Source organism: Amblyomma americanum, chromosome 2 (assembly GCF_052857255.1).
Source record: "Amblyomma americanum isolate KBUSLIRL-KWMA chromosome 2, ASM5285725v1, whole genome shotgun sequence".
NCBI lineage: Eukaryota > Metazoa > Arthropoda > Arachnida > Ixodida > Ixodidae > Amblyomma > Amblyomma americanum.
Genome location: NC_135498.1, coordinates 57,453,678 through 57,466,095, shown reverse-complemented (window position 1 = coordinate 57,466,095; position 12,418 = coordinate 57,453,678). Strand labels below are relative to the sequence as shown.

At 49.4% G+C, this 12,418-nt stretch overlaps 1 protein-coding gene across 1 annotated transcript; it reads right to left on the bottom strand.

Annotated features, from left to right (window-relative positions):
* Positions 1-739: 739 nt before the first annotated feature.
* On the bottom strand, positions 740-1,649 carry LOC144118577 (uncharacterized). The gene is made up of 2 exons (XM_077651482.1): positions 1,345-1,649; positions 740-1,285 (listed from the first exon to the last, which is right to left on the bottom strand). Exons 1-2 carry the CDS (start codon positions 1,567-1,569, stop codon positions 1,142-1,144), a joined length of 369 nt encoding a protein of 122 aa, XP_077507608.1. The 5' UTR covers positions 1,570-1,649; the 3' UTR covers positions 740-1,141.
* Between the last annotated feature and the right edge of the window lie 10,769 nt (positions 1,650-12,418).

Genomic DNA, 12,418 nt, shown 5'->3' with positions numbered 1-12,418 from the left:
TATTATAAGCCCAACCTGTAAAAGATATATATATATATATATATATATATATATATATATATATATATATATATATATATATATATATATATATATATATATATATATATATTGCCTAAAAATGTTACATGAAAAACACCTATACATTACCTCATAGATTGGACTTCCAAGAGCCATTGACAATTCTCTTCTGGCTTCAGCTTCCGTCATTTTGCCTTGAATACAACAAAACCATGCAATATATTAGAATAAAACTAACGATTTGCTTTAAGAAATCATTCCAGCATTACAATTTAAACAGCACAAAATATAGTTTAACACAAACTGGGAGAGGACATCATGCATGCACAATTTTCTTGTATGCAGCTCATGCTGGTTAGCACCCAGTGCAAAGCATTCTACCGTATGAGGTGGCCGCAGTTGAGAAGAACCTTGGTCTTGCCAGAGATTTCGCCAGGCTTTCAAAGTTCGATGTGCGGGTTTTAATTCTGTGCGCGTTAGTACTTGTCACCCGAACGCGTCGCTCTTGATGCCACCTGGGGCGAAATGTGAATCGATCATTGACAAAAACAAAAAAAAGGTAAAACTGGCGGGAAAAAAGTGGGAAAACTTCCGCTCGCAAACCTTGCCGATGCTGCCTGACATCTCGTTATTAGAGTGATTTCGGTGATCTCGTCAGCATTTTTTCTGACTGCCTTATCAAAAAAGGCTTTATCCTTTCGGAAAGGTGCATCTCGCATCTTTTCAGCCTCAGCGGCCACACAGCAACGACTTCCATAGCAGTAAAAAGCTTCGTTTTACGGGCCAAGCCACTGCCCAAACATTCTCTGATGAGCTCAGCTTCAACAGCTGTACGCTCAGAAGGGAGCGCAACAGCACACTTCTCTTCCTCTGAGCGCGCCACTCTTTCCTCCAGGGCAGGCACAAGAGTACAGTTCACTTGGGGAAATTTCCCGAGTGTGGTATTTGGGCACAAAGCCCCAAGAACTGGAACCGGCAGGGGACGACCTACAGGAATAATGAAAATAAAAACATACCGCCTCACGAAAGCAAGCAGTCGTGCCTGAAAGTAATCTTACTTGTGAATAGCTCCCGCACAGATTTTTTTTGTGTCTAGCGTAGGGCGAGCGGTAGGCTTCCGTCAAGTACAAGGCAGGTCTGTGCACGACACGTGCTTGTAGTTGTTGACGAACACAGCTAACGCGGCTCCGTGCTTACACCAGCCCCGGCAACCAGCCTTGCAACTGCAGCTGGCATCCACTATACATCTGGGGTTTGCGAACAACTGAAGAACAAACTTGCATATTAATAAAAATAACAGCTGTACACAAAAATTAAATTTACCTGCAGCCGGACTTCGTACTCCGCAGTCTTCATTTGCGCCGCGCATTTCCCGATTACCTCGGATGGCGCCGCTGAGGCCACGATCTCCTCCCTCACAGCATATACGTGATTGCTGTCATAAAGGTGGCGACCACGCACCAAACTGCTTGTTTTAAAGTATGCGTCTACGTTTTCAATTTTTTTAAACCCGCAGTATAAAACTCGCGCCTCGCCTTTCGCAGCCATCGCGTATCTGGCTCGGAGAGCTGGACTTACGAGTAACGCCTGATCCGCCCGTCGGTGGCGCTCATTGTACCGGAGCAGTGGCGCCACCATACCAGCGCAAGAGGCCTATAAAAGCTGCGTGTTTCAAACGCTGTACTACACTCGAAAAAGGCTGGTCCTCCAGCCGAAACGTCGTGAATTAAATCCTGTTATGTTTCTTCAATTTTTGGTGATTTTATATTATATTGACCAAATCAGCTGCCAGAAATCACTTTTGGTATATTACTCCAATGGCTCCTGATACCATCACCATGAAGAAGGACATAACGTGCAAATTTCCTCGTACTACAGTGACGTCTGCAGTAATTGGGTACTCTCAAGTGAAGCACGTTCACAATCACTTCGATGCTCATCTACTTGGAATGCCTGCATTCATCTCCCAGTCCGGTGCGAGAATAGAAGACATCGGCTCGCTTTTGGATCACGTGCCGCGCTCCACCACCACCGTTCTTCTGCACGTCGGTGCTAACGACGTTGCAACAACGCCGGCGCAAGTTGCCTTCGAGCGGTACAAGACCCTCCTCGGAACCATCAAAGCTGACCATCCTCAGGGGCGTTCGGTTTACGTGACCCTTGTGCTTCCTCGTGCCCTAAACCGACGTCTGTTCTAACCGCGAAGCTTTCCGCCTCAACATCATGCTGCGCAAGCACTGCCAGCGCACAAGAGGAGTCTTTTACGTGGACCATGGGCTGGAGTGGCTTCCACCTGCACGAGTAATGGCCGCAGATGGCCTGCATCCCAGTTTTGAAGGTGTGGCCATAATAGCGAGTCACCTCCAGCAGATCCTGCTCCGGAAATCTACTAGAATGGCACTAGCAACGCGGTCTGACCATGCCCACGGTACTCCCAAAACACCCAGACCGCCACCGACGCAGAATCCATCCACTACGACACCTGAGCCAAAGCCACGCTACTCCCTGCGGAGCTACAAGGACGTCGTCGAAAATTCATCCAAGAACTCACTATCTGCTAAAGACCAAGGTGAACTGATTGAAACTTCTGTATCGAAAAAGTTTTTAACATTAAGAAAGGTTGTAGAAAAAAGAGCTAGATACGAACATCGTGTGAAAACCTTAGACCTGTATAGCCATGCAAATATCATTCCGAAAGGCATGAAAATATATTTAAAACCAGCCACATCGGACTTATCGCTTCCTCTAAAAACCCATTGGCAGGACATACTTCAGAAAGCATCAAGAGAACTAATGGATATTGTAATCCAACATAATAAGTCTTGTCTGGGCGCTTTGAGGCTCAAGGAAGCTCAGCTACGCAAAGACGTTCGTCTGACCGATAAGGAAACTGCACTTTTAGAGATATTTCTAAACAAGAAACAGCGTTCACTCCTAACTCAGAGAGAGAGGAAGTTCCTTCGTGATGGGGTTCCTCTGTAGCTCCATTCGTCAGAATCAGAAATTTGTCAGTTCCTTTCTACCGGTAGTCCAACCTCTGCATCAGATATAATAATCAGTTCACCCAATTCAGGTGCATGTCAATCAACCTTAAAAGTCACCAAATCTACACCAAACAATGTTGTTAATTTCTCGTCAGTAACTTTGTCACACGATGAGTGCATGGTGCTGTCCAAGGGCCTAAACGTTTGCCCCACTAGCGGTATAATTAATGAACTTCAACTTTACAAAGATCTGGATAATTTCTCCCGAAACCTTAGACTGAGAGAATACTACCACGGTCGCCTCCAAACATTAGATCCTGGTCCAAAACTTCGATCTATTACTCATTGGACACCACCTCCGCAGCGCGATAAGTGTCTAGATTTATACATAAAGGCAGTGCAAAAGGATATCCATTCCGAATTTAAAAACGACGCTCTTATCGCCCTAATCTCACAATGCTTGAATGCAATGCGTTGTAGGCTCTAAGCAGACGATCTGACATCGTAATAAAACCAGCGGATAAAGGTGGCGTCATCGTAGTTATGAATGAAAAGGATTACCTTGATGAGGCCCAAAGGCAGTTAAGTGATTCCTCATTTTACAAGGCTCTCCCTACTGATCCTACGCCAGAGTATAATAAGAAAGTTTCAGAATCTATTTTAGGTTTGGCAAAAAAAGAAGAAAATTGAGGACAAGATGGCAAAAGCTCTAATTCCGTTACATTCAAGTCCAAGACGTTTTTATCTTCTTCCAAAGATTCGTAAAGAAAATAATCCGGGAAGACCAATTGTCTCTGGAATTGGAACCGTTACTGAAAACATCTCGAGTTATGTCGACAACCTCATCAGGGATATCCCTTCCTTATATCCTTCCTATGTTAAGGACACCACCCATTTTTTGAGTGAAATTCTCGACTTAGTCATTCCAGATGATTCCCTACTAGTGACCCTGGATGTAGCTTCGCTGTACACCAATATACCGCATGCTGATGGCATCAACGCAGTCGTCTATGCTTATGAGCGCCTAGAATCTAAACAACCGGTTGACGGCAGCACACTTGCAGAGATGTTAAAACTGACACTTGAGTTAAATAACGTCGAGTTTAATGGCCAGCACTACGTGCAAATAAGCGGAACGCCAATGGGAACCAAAATTGGACCAAATTACGCTAATATATATTCATGGCTGTGCTTGAGACGAAATTCCTCAACAACTTTCCCTTTAAGCCAATATTTTACAGAAGATTCATCGATGACATATTTATGGTCTGGACACCAGGTGAAGAAAAACTCACTAAGTTTATTTCGGACTTCAGCACTCATCCTAACATCTCGTTTTCCTCGTCGCATTCAGCCTCGACAATGAATTTTCTTGACGTCCAGGTGACCATCACGAATAACAAACTTGAGACAACAGTCTACAGAAAACCCACCGACCGTCACCAGTACCTACACTACCAGAGCAGTCACACTCGCCATTGTAAAACATCCATCGCTTACAGTCAGTCCCTACGTTTCCGTAGGATTTGCTCTAAAGAAGGCGACTTTGAATCAAACTGCGAGCAACTCTGTGTGGACCTAGCACGACAGAGGCACCCATTGTCAGTCATCGACGATTCAGTCAAGAAAGCTACAAAGCATGACCGGCGCGAACTCATAAATGGCAAAAAGCAGCCACGCCCGGACTATCAAGTCAATCTGGTCCTTACCCATTCGGCTTCAATGCCCAATGTTAGAACAATTCTTAAAAAACACCACAACATCCTTCAACAGAGTGAAAATATGAAAGAAGTTATCCCTGATCCCCCACGTGTTGTGTATTGGCGCGCAAAGAACATCCGGGATATGATAACATCGTCTACAATCGGCAACCGTAGCTTCAGAGGATCCGCGCCATGCAATAAGCCTAGATGCAAACTCTGTCCGATGATGGCAACAACAACCAGTGCTAAAAGCACAGCGTCATCCTTCTCATTTAAGATAAAAGGTAACTTTTCATGCGACAGCGCTAATGTTGTCTACCTCCTGGAATGTGGCACCTGTAAAGCTCAGTACGTAGGACAGACAGTTACACCATTCAGAATTCGCATCAACAACCACAGATCACATGTGCGGACACAGCCAAATCTCCCACTTTCAAAACACATCAACAACCTTGGGCACCCATTCGAAATCTTTGCAGCTATTGTACTCCAATCGGGGTTCAAAACAAATTATGACAGCGAGAGCTGTGAATCGTACCTGATTCACAAATTTAACACAGTCTCGAGCGGCATTAACGAAACAGTAGGCCGGCTATCATGCTTACACACTCAATATATGTAACAAATAGTTATCCCAGACTCCTAGAATAACAATTATCCCAGACTATCAAAAATAATTATCCCAGACTCATTGAGCGGGTGGCAGCATGCATAACAAGCATAGCTTCCAACGTGTTTTCCTTTTTTCACTTGCATTGTCCCCAGTTTTTTCACCTGCATTGTCCCACATTTACTGCTATTTTCTTTCCTCTTTTTATTATTATTCTAATCTTGTATTGTCGCGCATTGTATTATATTGTCACCCATTTGCTGTTATCCCCTCTCTTTTTTGCTGTCATGTCGGTCTTCGCTTCATACATTCATGAATTGTTTACTCTGAATGGTCATTTGTCTTGCGGTAGATTGTACTTCCGACTCATTGCAGTTCGTTTCTGGTGTTGGATTTATTGTTAGCCTTGTCTTTTGTCTGTATCTGTATGCGTGTGTACGGAGTGCTCTTCTAAGGATTGATTAAAAACTTGTATTATTTGATTTCTCTCGTGTTGCCACAACCCTTGTCTGAATGGATATTTCCAAGTCTTGTACAATGGCTCTTCTTTCCTTTTTTTCCCCAATTTTCTTTCTTTTTCTTATTCTCATTGTCTTTGTGTTTTTGTTTCTTTTTTTCTCTTCTTTTTTTAGAGGCCTCGTTGGCATTCCTCTTTACCCCCCTCCCTTCCCCCCTACCAGTTCCTCTGGAATGTTGCCTTCTGCATGTACAGTGGTCAAGCCCTTTACGCTTGTCACCAAAATACGCCCTTCACCCTTTCCAAAGCAGCCCTGAGGTGGTGGAAAAGAATCCCCCTTTTTTCTTTTTTTCTTTATTTTTCTTTTTTCAATGTCCTATTTTGTATTCTCTGGTGTTGCCACCACCCTTCTCTGAATGCATATTACCAAGCCTTGTACAATGGCTCTTCTTTCCTGTTTTCACTACTTTCCTTTTTTCTTTTTTTCGTCTTTTTTTTTTATTAGAGGCCTCGTTTGCATTCCTCTTTACTCCCCCTCCTCCCCTCCCTACCAGTTTCTCTGGAATGTAGCTTCCTCCTTGTACAGGGGTGGAGCCCTTCACGCTTGTCACCAAAATCCTGAGAGGAGCGACACCTGGAGGGCCTTTTCAAGGCAGCCCTGAGGTGGTGGGAAAGAATCTGCCTTTTTATTTTTTTATTATCTAAATCTTATTGTTCTTTTGTTATTAAAAAAAATCGGCCTCTCCGGAACACCTGCACCGATTCTCTCTCTTCCAAGTTCTTCCTGGTCTCTTCCCTCCCCCCCCCCCCCAAGTGTTCTGAACTCGTGCTTTGCTGCAAACTTGTAAACTTAGTACCTCGCATTCTCTAAAAACTGCGTGTTTCAAACGCTGTACTACACTCGAAAAAGGCTGGTCCTCCAGCCGAAACGTCGTGAATTAAATCCTGTTATGTTTCTTCAATTTTTGGTGATTTTATATTATATATATATATATATATATATTGTCACCGGCGAAAATACAGAGAACAAAGCTGTTCACTCGGGTGAGGTTTGCCAACACCGCCGCGCTCGTTCTGGACAAAGAAGACGTTCGGCCACGCGCTCGGGAACACAGTTCGACCTCCAGGTGGCGCCGGCAGAAAGTCAGCATTGTGGCATTGCCCCTCCCATCTAAGAGGCATCGACTCGATGCCGCACGCGAGGGGAAGAAAAAAAAATAAGGCGAAAAGTTAATGGCGGGGTTGGGTCCGGGGCTAACGGGAATAAAACGGCTTCATTCGCGCCACGTGGACGACCTCGGACGTCGGGTGTCGAGAGGACCGGACAGTTCCTTGAGGGATCACCTCGTAGGTCACCGCGCTGAGGCGGCGTAACACCTGGTACGGACCAAAGTAACGGCGAAGAAGCTTCTCGGAGCGCCCTCGCAAACGGATTGGGCTCCACACCCAGACTTGGTCACCGGGTGTGTAAATCACCTCCCTGCGGCGGAGGTTGTAACGCTCGGCGTCGCGTTGTTGTTGGCACCGGATTCGCTGTCGAGCAACTTGGCGAGCAACTTCGGCGTCACGGACAAATTGGTCGGCATCCACGACAGAAGAGGGAGTAGGATCCGGAAGAAGCATGGCGTCTAGCATGGTCAAGGCTTCGCGACCGTGCACCACATGGAAAGGAGTGAAGCGCGTCGTTTCGTGAAGCGCAGTGTTGTACGCGAACGTTATGTAAGGAAGTATCCGGTCCCAGTTCGCATGGTCATCGTCGACATACATAGAAAGCATATCGGCAATTGTCTTGTTAAGCCGCTCAGTCAGTCCGTTGGTTTGCGGATGGTAAGCTGTTGTCTTTCGATGACTGGTGCCACTGAGTCGAAGTACCTCGTTCGTAAGTGCCGACGTAAACGGGGTTCCCCTGTAAGTTAATACGACCGTTGGAGCTCCGTGACGAAGCACAATGTTATGAATGAAAAAACTTGCGACTTCGGCGGCGGTACCACGGGGAAGAGCCTTGGTCTCACAGTAGCGGCTGAGATAGTCAGTGGCAACAGCAATGTACCGGTTACCCATGGAAGACGCCGGAAACGGACCGAGTAAGTCCATGCCGACCTGTTGAAATGGGAGGCGCGGGGGATCGATAGGCTGCAGGAGCCCGGCTGGTTCAGTCGGTGGCGTCTTCCGGCGCTGACATTCTCGGCAGGTTCGGACGTAACGGCGGACAACCGTAGCAAGCTTGGGCCAGTAGTACTTGGTGCGTATGCGCGCCAACGTGCGGAAAAACCCGAGATGGCCCGAAGAAAGGTCGTCGTGGCACGCGCGCAGAACTTCGTCACGAAGCGCAGCTGGCACTGCAAGCAGATAGACAGTGTCCGTTGGGCCGTAGTTCTTTTTGTAGAGTACCCCATCGCGCAAGCAAAACGATGACAGTCCGCGCTTGAAGAGCCGAGGTGGAGATGGGGCGATTCCTTCAAGGTATTCTATGAGGGGCAGCAGGTCAGAATCGGCCCTTTGTTGTTGGGCAAGGGTGGACGTGGTGAGAGCACCAAGAAAAGCGGAATCGTCGTCGGACTCGTCAGTGGGGCACAGGATTGGGGCGCGGGATCGACAGTCAGCATCGCTGTGTTTCTGGCCAGACTTGTGCACGATGGTGACATCAAATTCTTGTAACCGAAGACTCCATCGAGCTAGCCGCCCCGAGGGATCCTTCAGGTTCGCCAACCAACAGAGTGAATGGTGGTCGCTCACGACCCGAAACGGGCGGCCATACAAGTACGGACGAAATTTCGTAACGGCCCACAGCACAGCTAGACATTCCTTTTCCGTTGTGGAATAATTGACTTCTGAACGGGACAAAGTGCGACTGGCGTAAGCAATCACGCGTTCTAGACCATCCTGCCGCTGAACAAGGACCGCGCCGAGGCCAACGTTACTAGCATCAGTGTGCAGTTCAGTGTCGGCCTCTTCGTCGAAGTGGCCAAGCACAGGCGTACACTGCAGACGGGACTTGAGTTCTGTGAAGGCGCTGTCCTGGTCTTGGCCCCAGATGAAGGGTTCAGAATCCTTCGTCAGGCGGGTCAAAGGCTCTGCTAGCCGGGAGAAATTGGGAACAAACCGGCGATAGTACGCGCAGAGGCCCAAGAAACGACGCAGGCTCCGTTTGTCTGTTGGCTTAGGGAAGGCAGCTACGGCGGCCGTCTTTTCGGGATCTGGACTAACACCTCGTGCGCTGACAATGTGACCAAGAAACTTCAGCTCTTGAAATGCAAAGTGACATTTCTCTGGCTTGAGAGAGAGACCAGCAGAACGTATGGCCTCGAAAACAGCACGCAAACGTTTCAGGTGCTCATCAAACGTGTCAGAGATCACGACATCGTCAAGATATACGAGGCATGTCTGCCACTTCAGACCGGACAGCACGGTGTCCATAATTCGTTGGAACGTGGCAGGGGCCGAGCACAAGCCAAAAGGGAGTACCTTAAACTCGTATGAACCGTCAGGCGTAATAAAGGCGGTCTTCTCTCGGTCGCGTTCGTCGACCTCTATTTGCCAATACCCACTGCGGAGGTCAAGGGATGAAAAGAAGGTGGCATGGCGCAGGCGGTCTAGGAATAATCAATGCGGGCAGAGGGTACACATCTTTTTTCGTGACGGTATTCAGGCGCCTGTAATCGACGCAGAACCTGAGGGTGCCATCTTTCTTCGTGACGAGAACAACAGGCGATGCCCAGGGGCTCGTGGAAGGTTGGATGACGTCGTCCTGGAGCATCTGTGTAACTTGGCGGCGGATGGCATCGCGTTCTTTGGAAGACACGCGATAAGGGCGCTGGCAAATTGGTCTTTGGTTGTCAGCAACGACAATTCGATGCTTGGTAAGCGGCGTCTGTCGGACCTTAGAAGTTTCCGCAAAACAGTCGCGGAAGGAATAGATTAGGCTTTGCACGCAGTTTTTCTGACTGGCCGAGAGGTGCGGGTTCACGTCAGTCGGAATGGCTGTAGCCGTCGCGTCGGCGAGGTCTGACGTGGTGGATAAAGAACACTGCCTCGTACACTCTCCAAGCTCGTCAAATTAAGCGACGACTTCTGACTTCGTCAAATGTTGCGGTTCACGAGTAAAGTTCGTGACTAAGATTTCGGTACGACCATTGGCAAGGTCTACTAGGCCTCGGGCGACACAAACTTGCCGAGCGAGTAGCAGGGACATGTTCGCTTCAGCAATGCCAAGAGCGCCGGTGCTGTCAGTACACTCGACTGTGACGAACTTGCTGGCTCGCGGAGGGATTGTTATGTGGTCGTCACATATGCGCAACATTACTTTACAGGGCTCGGTGGTTGTGTTAACGGCTCGCTGGGCGGAAAAAGATACCATGAGTTCCTGAAGGTTTATGATCGCACCATACTCGTGAAGGAAATCCATGCCTAGTATGAGGTCCTTTGAACAGTCAGCTAACACGGCAAAGGAGCCGGTGAAAGTAAGACCACGGATTTGGATGCGGCGAGTGCAGACGCCGATTGGTGTCACGACATGGCCACCGGCAGTGCGGATCACGGGTCCACACCAAGGCGTCAGAACCTTACGGAGTGTCATGGCTAGCTCCCTGCTCATCACAGAAAAATCAGCGCCGGTATCGACGAGTGCGGTCAGTTCATAACTGTCGACGGTTACTAAAATTTCTGCGGAAACTAATCGTTCGCAGCACGTCGGTGAGGTCGTCGGATCGGGTCGTTGACGCTCGGACCGTCGCGTCCAATCGTCGGGTGGAGGCTGTTGACTTCGTGCAGCGGCGGCGGCCCTACCCCCGGAGGACGCCGTCTTCAGTTTTCCCGCCGAGGGGACGTGCCTCCGAACTGACCGGAGATTGAGGGCCGACTGGGCGTAGCAAAGCGCCTCGGGGATGACGATCGCGACTGTCGCCGCTGTGAGGTCGGGGGCGGCACTTGAGAGTTCAGGTACTCCTCTATGTCCCGCGGTCTTTCACCATAGCGCGGTCGAGGCGCGTCCGGTGGGAATCCTCTCAGACCCATCCGCCGGTACGGGCAATTCCGCAGAACATTGCCGGGCTCCCCGCAGTGGTAGCAGAGCGGACGATCGTTGGACGTTCGCCACACGTACGCTTTGCGGAATGGAGGGCACGGGTCCTGCTGCTGCTCGATGGGACGCACGTAACGATGGGGTGGTGGTTGTTCGGCAACGGGGCGAAACGCTTGCGGCGCCGAGGCAGGTCGGCGCAGGGCATCGCTGTAGGACATTACGTGCGGCTCCGAAAGGGGTGCTGGGGGTGGCTGCACCGCTCGCCGGATTTCGTCACGGAGAACATCGCCTGTCGAAGGTACGCTTTCTGACGGAGCACTCAAGTGGAGGTGTCGCAGTTCTTCGCGGACAATGCTCCGCACAAGCGCTCGCAGCGCCTCATCCCCGCGGCCTGGCAAGCACGTGCAGTACTGAGCGGCCGCTACATTTGCCTGACGGCCGTATTGGGCACTCCGTTCCTGCAAGGAACGTTCTATGGTCGTCGCTTCCTTGGCAAAGGCGGCGACAGTTCTCGGAGGGTCGCGCATGAGGCCAGCGAACAGCTGCTCCTTTACCCCACGCATAAGGTGCCTCACCTTTGTAGCTTCGGGCATGGCTGGGTCGGCCCGATTGAAGAGGCGGGTCATGTCCTCAATAAACATGGCCACGCTCTCGTTGGACTGCTGTGACCTGGAGCGAAGGGCAAGTTCGGCATTCTCCTTTCGCTCGCTCGAACTGAACGTGGCGAGGACCTCGCGGCGAAAAGCTGCCCAGTTAGAGAAGGACGCCTCGTGGTTCTCGAACCACGTTTTCGCCGAGTCTTGCAGTGCGAAGTACACGTTCAGCAGCTTTCGCTCGTCGTCCCATTGGTTGAACGCGGCCACACGGTCAAAACCGGCCAACCAATCTTCTACATCCTCGAACCGGTCGCCGTGGAAGGATGGTGGCGACCGCGGTGCAAGAAAGACGAACGGCGGGGCACTGCCGAAGGACTGACCTGTCTGGCTGCCAGTGGCGGAAGTCATGGCCCGAGCAGGAATTGTGAGTGGCTCAAATTCGGGTTGCAGGCCTCGCAGGCGACGGCTCGCTTTGTGGACAGGTGTGGCGTCTGCTCGTCGGGGAGAAGCGTCAGGGCTATCGTCCCGGTCAGCGTACATGGGATGATACCCAGCACGTCCACCAAAAATGTCACCGGCGAAAATACAGAGAACAAAGCTGTTCACTCGGGCGAGGTTTGCCAACACCGCCGCGCTCGTTCTGGACAAAGAAGACGTTCGGCCACGCGCTCGGGAACACAGTTCGACCTCCAGGTGGCGCCGGCAGAAAGTCAGCAGCGTGGCAATATATATATATATATATATATATATATATATATATATATATATATATATATATATATATATATATATAATGTTGCGATAAATTTGCTCTGCAGACCTGTCAAAGTTTCGTACGATCTTGCAAAGTCATATGCAGCCGTGGGAGGTCACCGAAACTGTGACGCGCCGCCAACAAAGTGAAAGCTAGCAAGCACGAACTATACGTGCAACGGCGCACACATATGGAAAGCAGATTCAATACGAAGACTTGGTGACTTAGAGAGGGCGCTTGTTTATATCTTACGCATTTTTATTGTCGTTGTTT